Source organism: Rousettus aegyptiacus, unplaced genomic scaffold (assembly GCF_014176215.1).
Source record: "Rousettus aegyptiacus isolate mRouAeg1 unplaced genomic scaffold, mRouAeg1.p scaffold_m13_p_1, whole genome shotgun sequence".
Taxonomy (NCBI): Eukaryota; Metazoa; Chordata; class Mammalia; order Chiroptera; family Pteropodidae; genus Rousettus; species Rousettus aegyptiacus.
The window spans coordinates 96,038,407-96,056,767 of NW_023416284.1; the positions used below are offsets into that span (position 1 = coordinate 96,038,407).

At 35.8% G+C, this 18,361-nt stretch overlaps 1 protein-coding gene across 7 annotated transcripts in view; it reads left to right on the top strand.

Annotated features, from left to right (window-relative positions):
• Positions 1-18,361, top strand: part of DNAH8 (dynein axonemal heavy chain 8) — a 304,884-nt gene that overhangs the window by 115,744 nt on the left and 170,779 nt on the right. For all 7 annotated transcript variants that reach the window (XM_036217561.1, XM_036217559.1, XM_036217568.1 and 4 more), the window contains 8 exons: positions 687-824; positions 994-1,234; positions 8,851-9,050; positions 11,655-11,808; positions 13,180-13,343; positions 14,502-14,604; positions 15,603-15,707; positions 16,089-16,250. In XM_036217561.1, coding sequence (XP_036073454.1) covers positions 687-824; positions 994-1,234; positions 8,851-9,050; positions 11,655-11,808; positions 13,180-13,343; positions 14,502-14,604; positions 15,603-15,707; positions 16,089-16,250 — 1,267 coding nt within the window. The remainder of the gene's footprint in view (positions 1-686; positions 825-993; positions 1,235-8,850; positions 9,051-11,654; positions 11,809-13,179; positions 13,344-14,501; positions 14,605-15,602; positions 15,708-16,088; positions 16,251-18,361) is intronic.

Genomic DNA, 18,361 nt, shown 5'->3' on the forward strand with positions numbered 1-18,361 from the left:
GGTCTCTGCATTACTTATAATAAAACAGTTGTGAATATCAGTCCTTACAAATGGTTAGCACTACATAAGAAGTAAACTCAAAAACTAAAATTGGGTGTATTGAACCACTCATAGTGTGCTAACGGTTGAGGAATTCCTGGGAGAATCCAAAAACTGTCAAGTGGTCAATTTTTGGTGTTTTATACAGCAAAAAACTTTTTCTTTTCTTAAACCTGGAATCCCATCTTTTATTCTTGCTCTGGAAAAAACTCCATTTGGGCACACGAGGGAAAACTTTTAGTAGGAAAATGATGTTTAATGTCAGACTTAAAAGGCAGACGTTCTCATAAAAATCCAGCTTGCATTTGAAAGAAGAAAATCAAATAAAATCTTAGCTTTAGCTTTGATCTTGTTATGAAGTTTGGTCACATTGTTTGCAATATTTGGTATGGTAATAATAATCAAACCATTTGTTAATACCAAGTCATTCTATGTTTTGGAACATTTGAGAGCTATAAACTTGACATAATTTATGGAGCTTTTATAAAGTCTTTGTTTGGAAACCGACAGGATTATTAGCATGTTGATGCCTATAAGACATTCTACACATAATGTATGAACTATTTGGATGAATTCTGCTTATGCAATAATGATATTTCTTTTAAAAATATATATTATGTAATGACTTAATTTTTTTGGTTTCCCAGGAAGGAACTCAACTTGCTGCAAAAGCTGTATGGACTGTATGATACTGTAATGGGCAATATTAGTGGTTATTATGAAATACTTTGGGGAGATGTAGACATTGAAAAAATTAACGCAGAACTGCAGGAATTTCAAAACAGGTGAGTTTCAATGGAATTAAACTTATCTTTTTATAGTGCTTATCTTCTTAGGATCCTATAGGTATTTCACTAATGAATTTATCCTCTGATAATTGCTATAAATGCATAACAACTTCTTCAAAGAAATGTGCAGATGAAATAAATTTTTCTTTTTTTTTTTCCCTGAAAGATGTCGTAAACTTCCAAAAGGGCTTAAAGATTGGCAAGCATTCTTGGATCTGAAAAAAAGAATTGATGATTTCAGTGAGTCATGTCCTCTACTAGAAATGATGACCAATAAAGCAATGAAACAGAGACACTGGGATCGAATCTCCGAGTTAACTGGAACTCCATTTGATGTGGAATCTGATTCTTTTTGTCTTAGAAATATTATGGAAGCACCACTCCTTAAAAATAAGGATGACATTGAGGTACAGTGCACAAGGGTTCCTTTTATCCATATCCTCAACACTTATTATTTCTTGTATTTGTGATGCTAGCTTTTCTAATAGGTGTGAGGTGATACTTCATTGTGGTTTTGATTTGCATTTCCCTGATGATTAGTGATATTGAACACTTTTTCATGTAAATGTTGGCCATGTGTATGCCTTCTTTGGAAAAATATGTATTCAGATCCTCTGCCTGTTTTTTTAAATTGGATTATCTGCGTTTTTGCTATGGAGTTATATGAGTTCTTTATATATTTTGCATATTAAACCTTTATCAGATTTATGATTTGCAAATATTTTCTCCTATTTGGTAGACTGCCTTTTCATTTTGTTGATGGTTTCCTTTGCTGTGAAGAAACTTTTTAGTTTGATGTAGTTCCACTTGTTTATTTTTGCTTTTGTTGCCTTGGCTTTTGGTTTCAAAAATCATTGCAAAAAATCACTGCCAAGATCACTGTCAAGGAGATTACCATCTACGTGTGTTGTAGGAATTTTATGGATTAGTCCTTTTATATTTAGGGTGATTATTAAAATATGAGATCTTCTTATAGCCATTTTAGGTTTTACTTTCTGGTAGCTCAGTGTTTTCGGTACTTCCTTGTCCTTGGGTGTCTTTTTTTTTCTTTTTTTTTTTAATTTTGGTTATCTTTGTAGATTATCCCTTTGGTCCTTCTTGTTTTATGTTATATACTTCAGATCTGAATCGTAAGCATCTTGTTACCACTATGAATATGTAAAGGATAGTTATATATATACAGTCATCCATTTTCTTCTGTCAGTGTCTTATCTCCATTCCCTGTTGTGAATTTGGATCTTTGAATCTTCCCCTTTTCAGTCATTGTTGTCTCATATTGTACCTATATATTCATTACTATCTTGCTATAGCATGTCTCTTCTTATTATTTAAGCTTATAATGCCTGGGTTACACTACTCTGCTTTTGTCTGCCTGCTAGTCACCTTACTCATAGTTATGTATTTTTTTTTTATATTATTTTGTTTTAGTTGGGCTGATCCCTATCATTATTTCCTCTAATGCAGGCCTTGTAGTGAATTCTCCATTTTTTGTATGTGTGGAAAGGTCTTTATGTCTCCTTTATATCTAAAGGAGAGCTTTACTTGATACATTATTCTTGGTTGGTAGTTTTTTTCATTTAAGTTTGAATATTTTATTCCACTCCTTTCTGGCTTGTTAAGTTTGTGCTAAGAAGTCTGATGATAATCTAATGGGTTTTCCTTTATAGGTTACCATCTTCTTTTCCCTGGTTGCCTTGAGAATTCTGTCTTTGTCATTAATTTTTGATAATTTTAATACAGTGTATCTTGGAGAAGGCCTCTTTGGGTTGAGATAATTGGGTATTCTGCTGACTTCTTGAATTCCAAGCTCCAGCTCATTCCTTAGATTTGGGGTTCTCATCTACTATTTGTCTGAAAATGCTTTCTAATCCGTGCTCCTTTTTCTCCCCTTCGAGAATGCCCATTATTTTTATGTTTTCTCTTCTGATGGTATCAACTAGTTCTTAAATTTCTCTTTCATTATTTTTCATTTTTCTGTTTCTTTCTTTTTCCTTTTGATTTCTAGATTTCTGTCTTCGATAACACTGATCCTTTCCTTCATTTGATCAACTCTTTTTCCCAAGCTTGCTATTTCATTTTTTATTTCTTGCAGTGTGTTCTTCATCTACAGAAGTTCTTTTTGGTTCTTTTTGAGGGTTTCGGCCTCCTTGCTTAAGGAACTCATTCTGTTCATCTAGTTGTTTTTTTAATTCCTGAAATTGCTAATATGACTCGTTTCAGAACTCACTGAGTTTTTTCATAAGTACTATTTCTCCTCCTGGGCATGAATGGAAGTGTTTTCTGTTGTTTTTCCAGAAAGATGATTTATTATATAATGATCTCTCTCATAGCCTGTTGCAAAGAAGGTATTTTTCTTTTGGTTTCCAGTAGGTGGCATCTAAGCCTTTTGTATCCCTGCTTTATATAAAGCCTTAAATGCCTTTTTTTCCTTATAGATATTCAATCACACTTGCTATCCTCAGTGTTAGTAACAGTTTTAGTAGCATTTGCTCAGATTCCCTGGGGCTCTGTGTTGTTCGGTCTTGGAGGATGTGGAGGGATGGACCCTCTGGGTTGGGGGTTCGGGGCTACAGCTCAGCCTCACCTTTTGCAACCATAGCTGGTAATTATCAACTGTTGTTTCTCTGCTGTCCCTGCTTCTCGGCTTTCCGCCCTCATGCCTTAGCACTGCCGCTGGCTGCGTGGAGCTCACAGCTCTCCCAGGCAGGGCTGTTCAAGGAACCTGCTGCTCCTTCTCCCCTCTGCCTCTTCCTACAGGGAGCTCTGGCTGTGAGAGGCAGATTCTTTGTTTCTCCCAGTCCAATGCCCGACGCCTGAGGTTCTGACCTGTGGTAGCTTTTATGTGCAGATCTCACCCTCAAATGTGCTGGTGTGCTGTTTGGGTGTTTTTTGTTGAGTTTTAGATGTTCAGCTTATTGTTGTTTCAAGGGGAGAGATCTGGGGACAGCTCTCACTCCACCGTGTTTCTGACCTACTCTGTCTTTCCTTTTGAGAATTTACTGTTTACATTTAAGGTAATTATCGATAGGTATGTTACTTGTCATTTTGTTCATTGTTTTCTGGCTGGTTTGTAATTCCTTTGTTTCTTCTTCTTTGTTCTCTCTCTTTGTTATTTGATGATTTTCTATAATGGTATGCTTAGATTGCTTTCTGTATCTTTCATTTGTCCACTCTAGGTTTTTGCTTTGTGGTTACCATGAGACTTACATGTAACAACTGATATTTTAACAGTTTATTTTAAATTGATAACAGCCAAAATTTGGATGAATTCTAAACTCTACAATGTTCGTCCTCCATCACATTTTGATTTTGATGTCCCAATTTACATCCTTTTATCTTGCATATATATTAACAAATTATTATAGTTACAGTTATTTTTACTACTTTTTGTCTTTTAAACTTCATGTTGGTTTTATAAGTGATTAACCCATACATAACCTTTACAACATTAGATTATTCTGAATTTTACTATATATTTACCTTTACCAGTGAGACTTATACTTTCATATATTTTTCTATTACTAATTAGTGCCCTTTATTTCAGCTTAAAGAAGTTACTTTAACATTTTTTTTGTAAGTTCTATCTAGTTGTGATGAACTCTTTTAGGTTTTGCTTGTCTGGAAAACATTTTATCTATCCTCTAATTCTGAAGGACAAGTTTGTTGGGTAGAGTATTCTTTATGGCAGTTTTTCCCTTTTATCACTTTGAATATACTATGCTACTCTTCTCCGGCCTGCAAAGTTTCTGCTAAAAAATCTGGCAAAAAGTCTTATGGTGTTCCTCTGTATGTAACATTATTTTTCTCTTGCTGCTTTTAAGATTCTCTCCTTGTCTTTAACTTTGACACATTAATTATAAGGTGTCTTGGTATGTGTCTGTTCAGGGTCTCTGGATTTTCTAGATCTGGATGTCTTTTTTCCTTATCTAGGTTAGGGAAGTTTTCAGCTATTATTTCTCTAAATAAGTTTCCTCCCTTTTCTCTCTTCTCCTTCTGGAACTCCTATAATGCAAATGTTGGTCCATGTGATCTGTCTCATAAGTCCCTTAAGTTATTTTTGTATTTTTAGTCTATTTTCTTTTTGATGCCCTTATTGGATAAGTCCCGCTGTTTGAGTTTGTTTACCCTTTCTCTCACTTCATCTCTTCTGATGTTGAACCCTTCTATTATATTCTTCTGCTCTGTGACTTATCTTTGGTAATTCTTAATATTTTCTTTCTCTGTTGAAATTCTCACTTTTTTCATGCACTATTCTCCTTAGCTCAATGAGTATTCTTATGACTGTTATTTTGAACTTTTTATCAGGTAAACCACTTACCTCTGTTTCAATTAAGGTCTCATGTAGTATATGAACCTTATTATTCATCCCTATTCTAACTCTTGTTTTTTTCCTCAAACTTTGTTATTGCCCAAGTCAGTGGCTCCCAGTAATTGAAGGTGTCCCAAGATCTGTCAGTGTCCAAAAATGGAGAATCTGATTTCGCACCTAGATTCAGGCTGATTGGAAACCAGACCCTCAGGCAGAAGCTTTTATAGTATGAAAATACACCTCTTTTAGAGAAACACTGGAAGATGGGCATTTTCTGCCTGCTCTTTCTGCATCAAACCCTAGAGTGATAACCAGTTAAGGACTGCTTCTTTGTTTGCTACCATCCTGTTGAAACCATGAACACAAGCCCCGTTGGCCACCAGAATCAGGCTACCAAGGGATGTGTACTCTTGGTGGCAGCAACCAAATTTGGGGTACCAGTTGTGCAGGTCCTTTCTTGGAGACCCCAGCACTCTAGAGCATAGCAGAAGGAGAGTATGAAGAGCACTCACCCTCCAAGGTCTCTGGAGAGAATTATTACAGTTGGCCCTTAGAATCATGTTTTAATTAGAAGCTTGCCCTTTAGGCCACATTGATTAAGATAAGCTAATAGCCCTCTTTCACAGAAGGTTGGTTATATCAGTCTGCTGCTTCTCTGCTATGCCCTGGAGATAGCTGATTAAAAACTCTTTCTCTGTTTCTTACAGTCCCTGTGTGACCCCCAAACATAAGCCCTGCTTGCCACCTGAGTCAGGTTATTTAGAAGAATCCGTTGAGTGGCAGCTGCAAAAAATAACCACTAGACATATGCACAAGCCCCTTTCTGGGAGATACTGCTGACTTGGAGCAAGACAGAGGGAGAATGCAATGATGACACTCGCCAAATTCTGTCTTTGGAGAGTATTCCAGTAGGCCTCTGGTTGTGTGTTAAGTTAGATCCCTACCTCTCAGGCGGAAGCTTTAAGATAAGATAGAAAGACGGGACTTTTCAGTTGACTGCCTCTGCAATAAGACAGATGAGTTCATGTGAGCTCATTAAGAGCTGTTTCTCAGTTTGCTATAGTCTTTTGGGTCTTGTGGATGCAAACCCTGTTGATGTTTTGGGGGCTCATCTCTGCGGCGCAGGTCCTAAAAGTTGAGGCGCTAAATGTGAGGTTCAAACCATTCACTCCTTAGGAAAAAGCTTGGGTTTGTGGGCTCCTTTCTGATTCCCGTTCACTGTGCCAGAGGTAGAGTTTACGGTAAGTTGTGTCTCAGCTTCTCCTACCAGTTCTGATGTAGGGTTTTTCCTATTCACTTAATGTGTAGGGGTTGCTTGGTACATATTTTTTCGGTTTCTCTCAGAAGAAATTGTTTCATATGTAGCTGTAGATTTGGTATGTACATGGGAAAAGATGAGTTCAGAATCCTTGTAAGTCACCATTTGAACTGGAATTTGGTTCTTTTTCTTTTGTGGCCACCTGTTTTTTGTTGTTGTTGTTTTTATCATACCTACATTCGTTTCATTTTTTTCTTCTTTTTATAGGATCTTAGATTTGTAGATCCTTAAATTTTTCTATATACATTCTCAAATATTTTATACAGTCTCAAACCCATGAATCTCGAATCTATAGAATTGTTCATTTATCTCTTTAAGCATACTAAACATAATTATTTTTACATTTTTTATTATGGAAAATTTCAAACAAAAGTAGGGATCCTCTTGCTTCAACAATGATCAACTCATGGCCAATATTATTTTATCTATTCCTCCCACACTCTACCATCCCCAGATTAAGCATAAAGATTTTTTTTTCAGGTTGTTCTGTAAATTTAATTTCACCTGATGAGGTTTTGCTCCAAACGTTTTCTATGTTGACTATTCCTCTGAGTATTCATTTTTTTCATAGGTTTTGTAATTTTTATTTTTGAGGGTATTCATTTTGAATGGTAGGCTTTAATAAATGTGGCTTTTATTATTATGTTTAAATTGTTTCTCTCCTTTGGTATCTTAGCCTTCCTTGCTTAGTCGTTTCGTGGTTTCTTTCCCTACCCTCCATTGCCTTTTACCCTCAAGTCCAGATACAAGTGGTAAAACAGCAGCTAATATCCCTTATTCTGCTATGATGTGGGAGATCCAGGCCAAGTTGACCTGCTTCAGGTCCTTTTGTGGGTATGGTCTGTGTCACCTGATCTCAAAGTCCAATAGCTTTATTTAATCTAGATGCCCAGGTGGCAGCTGGAGGCAGCCTCCTTCTACCATGGGAAGATCTAGATCTTGGCTCTTATGCTCCCTCTCATATAGGCCACTTTCGGTCCCCTTTATCTCACAGGAATCAAGTGCTAGGCCCCCACAGGCCAGGGCCCTCAGGCCTGGACTTCAGCTGCACTGTTTTGAATATCTTTTCTACTTCTGGTTCATGGAGATGTTTATCTTACTTTTAAGCCTGGCCATGTTTGTTTTTTAGTTTCTATTTTTGTATTTTAACCATTATTTATGTTCTTGGAGGTGAGGAACAGCACCATGTAACCAGAAATTCATATAAATGGTTTCGTGTTTTTTGCTTCCCCCCATCTCTGTTTAACAACATATGTACACCAAAAGTTTTGTTTTCAAAGATTTTTTTTGTTATATTTATAAATGTCATTGAAATACTATTGAAGGAAACAATTAAATATTTTTAAAAAATTTTTGGTTACTATCTAATTCTTATAAGTAAGTTTTTACATTTGAGAATTTAGCCATTTATAGGCTGTGCTTTGAAAACATTTTACAATTCCAAGGGATTCTAGGATTGAATTATTAACCACTGGTACACCAAAACAGACTCTCAGCCCTGTCTTACCAGATACCTCCTGTTGTTCTGCCCCACATGCCTTATGCCCTGCCATTAGCCAAACCAAATTCCTACTGTTACTGGATCTACTGCCTCTAAAGGAAGTCTTTCCTCTCTGTATAGAATGTCCTCTCCTTCCCTTTGACCCCCTCTTGGAATCCCACTTAACTCTCAGATGCACCCTCCTCAATGAAGTCTTTCCTCCTCGCTGAAGGCAAAAGTCATTTCTCCCTCCTTAGCATTTATAACAGTTCATACACTCTTATAACATTTATCACATACTAATTGGTATTATATTTACTTGTGGCAATGCCTTGCACCCTTAAATTCCTTTCCATCTCTGTGATTCTAATATAAAAATAAATTAAGGCATGATGGGGAAAATACCTTACTTTTATTTTCTCTTGTGAAACCTCAATATCAAGGATTCTCAGAAAAACAGGAAAACTGTAAGAGAAAAGTAGAATTGACTTTTAGGTAAATGAGATGTTCATTTTAGGGCCAGATTAGACAGGAATATAATAATGTTTATATGTTACTTTCAAGAGTTCAAAAGATGCTCACATAAATTCTCATTTGTTTGTTATAGCAAGCCACTGAGATAGAGCAGCTGTGATTATCTTCATTTTGGCCAAAAATCTCCAATTAAAAATATAATTTAAAAAATGATGATTTAAGTTCCATTATCTCATATGTGCAGTACAGTAAAATAATTCATAGTTAGAGTCTGAAAAAGTTCTAATTTGAACTTGTGACACAATAATCTTAAGCCTCAGTTTTCTTGGCCATAAAATGACTAAATGACTTCTAGTTTTCAGCTGAAAAATTCTATGATTTTACAGTGCACTTAATTTGTAATGGAAAATGTTGTGACACATTCTTTGATTTTTCTCTGAAGGATATTTGCATATCTGCTATTAAGGAGAAGGATATTGAAGCCAAGCTGACTCAGGTTATTGAGAATTGGTCCAACCAGAACCTGAGTTTTGCAGCGTTTAAGGGAAAGGGAGAGCTCCTGCTCAAAGGGAGTGAATCAGGGGAAATCATCACATTGATGGAGGACAGTTTAATGATCTTAGGTTCCTTACTAAGCAACAGGTAATTTTGTAATTTGTGGGGAAAGGTTTTAACTTAGTATTTAGGGTTATAAAATACTAGGTAAAAGTCCACTTTTGCAGTTGCCGCATAACATGAGATTCTGACCTAGAGTGGTACCTCTTGTTTGTTCCTCTATGAACTATCTTTTCCCCCTAATAATCATGGCCTCCATCTCTCATGCTACTCATCTCTCCTTTATATTTTTTTCTGGTGGTCCCCATAATTATTCTCCCCCAGACCAACAGCCTATTTCCTGAACATCTGGACTCCTCAACTGAGACATATTCTTCATTTTATCTTCTCTGTCTTTCTTTCCTCTGATTTGCCATCATCACTTAGGTGTTCACCTAATGGGTCAGAAAAAACATGCTAGTAACACATGAAAGGAATATATCATCAGGGGCTTGGCACTTATCAATTTTCAATTTTTATGGTGAAAAATGGTTATATCTGTGCCAGGTTCTCTGTGTCCTGAATGAGGCAACCTGTCCATCATTGGACTGCTGAACCAGCTCGAAGGTGATGTGATCTCATGCAGCTTCAGGAAGTTCCAATGGGACTCAAATTAAATATACTGACAGGTCTTGGTCTGGGCATTAGCAACCTCTAATCCCCATCATTAACAGGTCAATGTACATGGGGAGTCTAATACCCATTCTCTAGGTTGGGATCACTGGTTAATGAATGGCATCCTGCATGCCCTCTGGCCCCAGAAACAGTCTTATATTTGGATAATGCAATAATCTACAAAGCTCCTAGTCCAGGGAACTCTGGGTTAAATTTAGTGGGGTTAAATCTTAGGGTTCACCCTCTGCTTTCATAGAATTTGAATTATCTTGGCAAAGGTGACCATAGCATATTCATGGTTCTCAGACTTCACTGGCTACTACTTTCTCATAGTTCATTGCAAATTTTCCCATCTTGATTTCCTACATGATGACTTCCTGAAGAAAGACTGTGAATTAACCTGAACAGTGTCTGTTGGCCAAGGAATTTGGGATTTGAAGGCTTTCCTTATTTCTTGTATACTTGCATGAAACCTGATTAGCATAGTACCTGTTCATAGTACTAGTAAACTCGATGTTGAGGCCTTGCTAAGAAAAAGTACAAGGATAGCTAAGAAGTAACTACATTCTGGAAGATTGTCCTCCTGAGAACTTTGCAGCATCAGTGGATATAGAAAGCTTAACTAGAACTAACTACAGGCTGATCTTGTAGCAGGCAGAGCCTGTTGGATCTCCAGGGCTACCTGGATGTGACTTGAGAAGGAAATTGTATATTTGCATGGGTGAACTTGACTCTAGATATTGACTGGATTGTGACACTTTTCTGGTGTATTCCTAATTCTATGGAGTTTCAATGGGTATTCCCATTCATCATGATAGAGTCTACCACATAAAGCTGTACAATGCAGGTACCTGGCCAAAAGACAGAAAGTAGTTATGCTAGATTTTATTTCAGATTTCCCTTTTTTATTTTGGGAATTTATACATAATCAAATATAACTATTTTTTCTTCTGGGCAGTGCCATTTTGTCCCCAAATATCTAGTTATTTGAAGTATTGACAGCCTTTTATCTGTAGACCAATGGCCAGATGGACAATATACATTGGACATTGAGAAAAATGTCTCTTACTGCCTGAACAACTCACCTACCTCCTGGGAGCAATTTTTATGTAACTCTCATTATTCATTTATGCATAACAAGGCTTCTAAAGAAGTTATAGGTTGCACTCAGGCATCGTATTATACCCAGAAGAACTCCATTCTATATGTGAGCACCATCAAGTCGCCCTGTCCTGGATCAAGAAAAGTTTTAAGACCCTAGTCAACATGTGTCACTCACTAGGACATGCCACTACACCAAAACTAATTGCCATTGCCACAAACTGAAGTCAGTTTCTTAATCCAACCGTAGGTAATTGGGTCTTTACTAAGTAGCTTTCCATCACTTCCTCTATGGCATCCACTCTATTTTTGTCTTTATTTGGTATGCTCAGGTTTCTGGACATTTTATATTCTCTTAAACCCTTTTGCTAGTCCTGATTGTCAGAAAAAAGGAACCATGCTATTCGGGGGTAGCTAACGGAGGTCTCTAGCACTGCGGAAGGCACAGCAGCACTCTCTGGTTAGGAAAAACACACCTGTAAGTGGACCAAAGGACTTAAGCTTGACCTTGGCCTATGCTAATAGTTCCACAGACTGGTAACAAATAGTGGTTCTATGTATTATTCTCACAGGTGGTCTTCACTTGGATTTGTTTCACAAAAGTCTTGGAAAACCATTTTGTGTCTTATTTTCCCTTTACTCCCAGAAGCAACCAGCACAATTCCTTTATTGGACCTCTGTGGCATAAAACTTGGTTCATTTTCCTTTTCTATTACTAACACATGAGAACAATAAGTGAAATCACTATGATTCTAAGAGTTTTATTCACAAAAAAGCAAACATCTCATTAGCTAGAAGAAATTTATTAAGGACTACCTTTTAGAAAAAAAAATGTTCATCCCTAAAGGAATGTTATTTCTGTACGTTATTTTGTTAGGCAATACTATTTTCTAAATCTTCATTGAAATGTAATATTGTATCATTCTTTCGTTTTAGATATAATGCTCCATTTAAAAAAAATATACAGAATTGGGTATATAAATTGTCTACTTCCTCAGATATAATTGAAGAGTGGTTAGTAGTCCAGAACCTTTGGGTTTATCTTGAAGCTGTCTTTGTAGGTGGAGATATTGCCAAACAGCTGCCTCAGGTAAATGTGGATTTTGTTACTTACCAATAGAATAATTTGGTGTCTGTTGTCTATATGTCTTTGTAATAAATGTCTTCACAAAGACATATGGTCATGTCTTGGTTATTGTACCAGGAGTTGGCAAACTATGGCTCACTTGCCTATTTTTGTAAATAAAGTTTTATTGGAACACATTTATGTTCTGTCTAAAGGCTTTAGCATTACAACAGCAGAGCTGAGTAGTCATAATGGTGACCATATGGTTTACAAAGCCAAAAATATTTATTATCTGGGCCTTTAAAAAAAATTAAGTGACCTTTGACTTACATTAGCAGAAAGAAGAAATTCACATTTTTTCAGAGTGAAAAATCTCCAGATTGTCTGAGGATATGAGGTATAGTCAAGTATGGTACTATTAAATTACAGTAGTTCATCTCTTCCAAGAGTTAACTTTATAATATCCTGATGAGAGTAGTATTAAAATTAATCTGTATTCTGTAAGTAAAATTAACTATTAGTAAGTCAATTAGTAGATCAGAAATACATCGTGGGGTAAGGAAACTGCCTTAGAAGGATGTAACAAAATCATTAAAATAGCTCTATTGGGGCCTTTTAAATAAATGCCAAAACTAACTAATAGCTTTGTTCTGTGATGGTAACCTCCCTCTTATAAAATTAAGCCTGCTCTCTCTGAATTTTCATACCTACAAACAGGATCTATATAGATTGAAAATCAAGAATAAAGAGTTTTGAAAATGACTGATTTCTCTTTAACATATTTTTTGAAATACAATTATTTTTAAGTCAGAAAGTTGCATTTTTAAAAATGCACTTAAAAGTTTTAAAGTGGGAAAGACCATGACAATTGCTAGAGGTATTTTTGCAACTGAATGAAAAACTTACTATCATTCATAGTAAATAGAAAATTTTCATTTGTAATATGTAAACAAAGCTTTGTTTTGGGTTTTTACTGTTTTCTCCTTTCTTTTTCCTTGGATATTATTGAGCTGTAATTATTCCAAAGATCCTGAGATCAAATTATTTTTCACGCTTCTTCAGTTTTCTCATCAAACCAAAACACTCAGAGTGCTGAAAGACTAGGTTTGAGCTTGAAGTTGATAGCCGTGAAATTAATCACTTTGAAAACATATGAAATGTAAGGAAATAGGCGATAAACTCTATTGTGATAAAGCGGTATTTCAATAAGCAGTTTTATGACTTTGGATTTTTGTTGTTCAGAATTAATTCAGATGAAAAAAGAGTCGTCCTTTTTAAATTATGTAGCCTGAGACTAGTAGAGGCTGTTTTGAAGAAATATAGGAAATTCTAAAGTGAATACTTTGCTTTATTCAAGTATCCAAATGCTAATTTTTGCTGTGGATTTGTTTTTAGGAAGCAAAACGTTTTCAGAACATTGACAAGTCATGGGTAAAGATAATGCAGCGAGCTCACGAGAATCCCAATGTGATTAGCTGCTGTGTTGGAGATGAAACCATGGGACAACTTTTACCTCATTTACATGAACAGTTGGAAGTATGTCAGAAGTCACTTACAGGGTAAGAACTTAATTTTTAAATTACCTATCATTTATACATGCTGGTATTATATCTCAAGCAAGTTAATGCTATTATCAACTGTGTTTTGGGTTTGGTAGTGATGGCCGAAATAGTGGGGAGAGGAATTTCACAATTTCACATGAATTTAATTTTTCTGTAAGAAAAGATACCTTCAACTTGGGGGTGGACAAATTAAGGCATTGCATTAGTTTCATAGGGCTGCCATACAAATGATCACAACCTGGGTGTCTTAAAACAACAGAAATTAATTTTCTCATCATTCTGGAGGCTGTAGGTCAGAAATCAAGTTGTCAGCACCTTCTAAAGGCTCTTAGGGGGAAACTTTCCTTGTTTCTTCCTGCTTCTGGTGAGTCTAGGAATTCCTTGGCTCGTGGCTACATAACTCCAATCTCTATCTCTGAATTCACATATCCTTTTTTTTTTTTATTATTATTCTTGTGTAGCTCTTATAAGGTCACTTATTGGATTTTGGGCTTATCTGGATACTCCAGGATGATCTCTTCTTGAGATCCATAACTTTAATACACCTGCAAAGATCCTTTTTCCAAATAAGATTCCATTCACAGATTCCAGGAAATAGAACATGGACCTCTCTTTGAAGTACTTCCATTCAGCCCACTACAGGCATGGAGTAGAGATATGCACTAAGAGAACAATTTACTAGACAAATTCATGGACAATTTTCTTAAAAAGCAGTTCATTCACAATTTCTATTTAAAATAAGGTGAACATATATCCTGGTTTGTCTAAGTTTATGCCTCTGTCCTAGCAAAATGGTTAGTTGTGCCCCCTTTAACTATCAAAATGGGCTGGTTTGGAGATACATTATGTGTTCACTTTGGGTTTAAGCCATGAGGTTCAAAATACCCTTAAAAGCTCACAGGAGAGCTCTTAATGAGAAAGAAGATGATGGATGGGGTAGGCTGTGCATCCTTTTCTTTTTCCACTTTTCCCAAGTGACATCCATGGTATAGCATAGAATTTGAGTCTAACCAAATATTTCAGAGGCAAGTGGGAAATTACAATAGATGTTTGCTATTATCTTATTGAAGGTGTTAGTGATTATGTCTTGACTAAAAAGATAAATAAGTAAATAATTCAGAAAAAAATCATTTGGTAACGTGACTTTATTTAAAGATATTTGGAGAAGAAGCGATTACTATTTCCAAGATTCTTCTTTGTATCCGATCCTGTTCTCCTGGAAATACTTGGACAAGCCAGTGATTCCCATACCATACAGGTATAATCTAAGTTATCTATTACCTAAACCTTTAATTTTTTCCACAGCATACATAATTAGTAATAAAAATGAAGTTAACATCTTAAAAGTGGAGGCAGGAAAGAGGGGTATTAAAAATTATGTTGATTATAAAATATGCTTTTTGTGTGTGTATTTGGAGCTCATTAACCTGAGGCAGGGATCATCGATTATGCCACTCACCAGCTCTATGACCTTATTAGCAAGCTTCTTAATTTTCTTGTACCTCAGTTTCCTCACCTATAAAATCAGGATATTAATGGTTCCCACCTCATAGGATTGTCATAAAGATTATGTGAGCTAATGCATTGAAAAATATCTGGGACTAGTATGTGCTCACTAAATGCAATTCATTATTATATGAGTATTTTAATCTAAATATTTTTAGATCAAAAAGAGCTTGTGGTTTATATTTGTCCTTTTTTTTTTTTTTGTCCAGAATGCTCCTCAAATGCTTTTAGCCATTTCCAAGGGCAACATTTCCAGAAAGAAGAGAAAAACTACAGAGAACTGGGAATGGGAGGCCCTGAAACACCCCTTCCAGTGCCCTTTCTGGTTTGGGAATCTGGGAAGCAACTAATAGTATCTTCCTTGTTGGTTTCCAGGAAGTTGAGAGGATGAGAAAAGAGAGGAGAGAAGTAAAAGCTATGTAAAAAAAGAGAAGCAAAAGCAGAGATATAGCCAAGAGAGAAGGCAGGACAGAGCTGGGGAGGGACCATATGGTTCAATCTCCATCTGGAGGATGGTGACAGTCATTAGTCCAATCTCCATAGTCTAAGAGGTGTATTTAAGGTCTTGAAGGAAACATCCTATAGGGCTGGATTTTTAAAAGTTGACCTCCAAGTCAATCAAAACAGTTTTTTTTTTTTAAGACAATGAAGTAAATTCTTAATTTTTGCCAAAGATTAAAAAAAAAGTTAAGGCTTTTGAAAACAGCCCACAGCCTCATGTATGTTTTTGCTGTCTTGTGCTTCTTTCAGCCACATCTCCCTGCAGTATCCGACAACATAAATGAGGTGTCATTTCATGCGAAAGACTATGATCGTATGCTGGCCGTCATATCAAGAGAAGGAGAAAAAATTATTGTAATTTAACTTGGTTAAATTTCTGTCATTAGGATTTCTTTAAAAATTTTAGTTGAAGAGAATGCTGTTCTCTTATGAAGAAAAGGGAGGTGGGATGGACTTGGCTTCAGTTCTGTAGCCCTGTGACAAAATAGTTTGGATAACTCATTTAACTTCTCTGAGACTCATTTTATCACCTAGAAAATGGAAGTTTTAGATCAGATGACATTTATATTTCCTTTCACTATAGTATTAGTCAATTTTATTTATGTTTTAAATATTTTGTGTAAAATGTAAAGCTATTTGCTTTGCATTGAGTAACTGTGATTAATTAACCGTGTGACATTTGTGAAAATAGCAAATTATTATCAATTTTTAATATATTTGTAACATGTTTTTTAGTTGGATGTTCCTGTTATGGCCAAAGGTCCTGTAGAGATTTGGCTTCTGGACTTGTTAAAAATGCAGATGTCATCATTACATAACATAATTAGATCTGCATTCTATCAAATCAGTGATACAGGATTTCAACTCTTACCTTTCCTCAATCACTTTCCAGCACAGGTGAGAATACACAATGTTTAAATAATGGTTATGAGAAATGGAAATAAGGGAGAAAGATACTCAGAAGGCAGTCAGCCTGACAGTGTGGAGGCTGTTGTAGCTCTGAACTAGTTAGAGAGGTCTGCCCACCCTCAGCGCCCGACCACCTGCTTGTCCACCCATACCACTTGAGGCCCACCTATCCCATCCCCCAGAAGAGAATTTGCCACTATTCTCTCATCATTAAGGATATACACTGAGACTAAAACCACTTACAGAAAATTTCATCTTATATATAAAAAACATAGGTAAATATAGATACAGATATAAATCTGAGTATGGATATATATTAAAGGGATGAGCATATGTTTTCCCAAAATGAAATCCATCTTGCTTTTGTTTATTTTTCCTTCAAGTGATTAAAAATTGGCATTATCTGTTAAAGGAGGGCTTCTCGTGCAACTAACTTTTTAATGAGAGAAGACCTTGAAGAGGTTGGGGTTGGAGCAGGTCTTCTCTTGAACAGCTCTCAAGTCCTGTGGCTACTAGAAGTGCATTGTAATGTACCAAATATTATTAAAACCAGATATAGAAAATGAAAAGCCAAGAGTTTCATTAATTTTCATCCAAGATAAATGAAAAGTGATGATTTGTGCTCTGAGTAGAGAGAGTGTGGGATAGAAGGCAAAGGATATCCAAAGAAAATATAGGCAGTTTTTGCTCAAACTGGTTCTTTGCCAACTGCTCCTACCAAATCATACTCCAAACCTTGAATTACTGTGCGTGCAGTGGACACAAGTGAAGTGGTGCGAAATTATTTATTTTAATGACCTGAGTACAGATATAGAAAAAGCCTGTATTGGAGAGAATACTTTAATATTGTGATTTTTTAAATATGGTATAAGACCCTTGGTAAGCTTTAGTATTTTTATTAGCATTGTTACCTTTGTGATAAATCTTTATAAAATACTTTATTTGATAAGCTGAGAAAATAACTCCTTAGATTAAATCAACATATCTTTCCTCTCCTGGGAAAGCTTGATCACCCTGCAGGTTCTGAAGGAGAGGCTCAGTCTAGTTTAGACAGAAGAGTTAGCATTAAAGGTGGAAAAGCTGAAGAGCAGGTTCAAAGCAATGGTGAAGTTGAACAGGATATAGCAGGAAAGTTGACTGTCTTTCAGGATTTTGTTTAGCATGCATACATACACATATAATCAAATAAAGAGGTAAAATTCGAAACAATTTTAAATAAAAATCTTAACATTCTAATGAACAAATTTAAGTTATTTGGAAAAATTGCTTTAAGGAGTAACATAGTGAATGAGTATATGTTGAATATATATATCGAATAAATATATATATATCTTTTATTATTTAAAGCAGTTTTTCCAAACAGCTGAAATTTGCCCACTACAATGTTAATTTAAGTTTTTATTTATTATTATCTTAAATTTTGTCTCTACTTTCTTCTAAACACATTTTTAAGATTATACATGTAATGGATCCTTGTTGCAAAAATTTGGAAAAATTTGAAATATATAAAAGTGAAAGTAAAATTTCCCATATTTCTACTACTTGGAAATGATCACTGTAAATATTTCAGTGTATTCCCTTCCAGTATTTTTTAATGTGCTTATTACATTCTTTTTTTTGCTTTTTATTTTAATAAGCCATCCACTGTAGTTTTCACCATTAAGTCCTCTGCCTTCTTACACAAGTAAAAAGCATAATTTAAACTTTTCTTGGCGAGTTATTTTAAAGGTTAGTTTTTAGAATATATCACTATGCAGTGATTTTTCAGGGTCTGTGGGTCTGTTTGTCTTTAAATCAGACAACCTGACACTGCTGTTTCTGTGTTGTTTCTCTTTGCTTTTCCTATCTTGTGCTGTCTTCTGCTGCCATCAGGGTCAGCATTGGCGGCTTTTGGAAGCTTCCTGACACTGGCTATTTATCCTGTATCCCGTTGCTCATCTTAGCCAGGTGCTTTCATTTATCTTCACCTGCAGACCCCAGTACTGGCTACTGCTCTAGCAGGAAAAACAGAAGTTCCTGAGAGACAGAGATTAGGAAAGGGTTTACTTTTCAACGCCTTGCTTTGCCCACATTGAATGCCGTGCCAAGTAGTATCCACA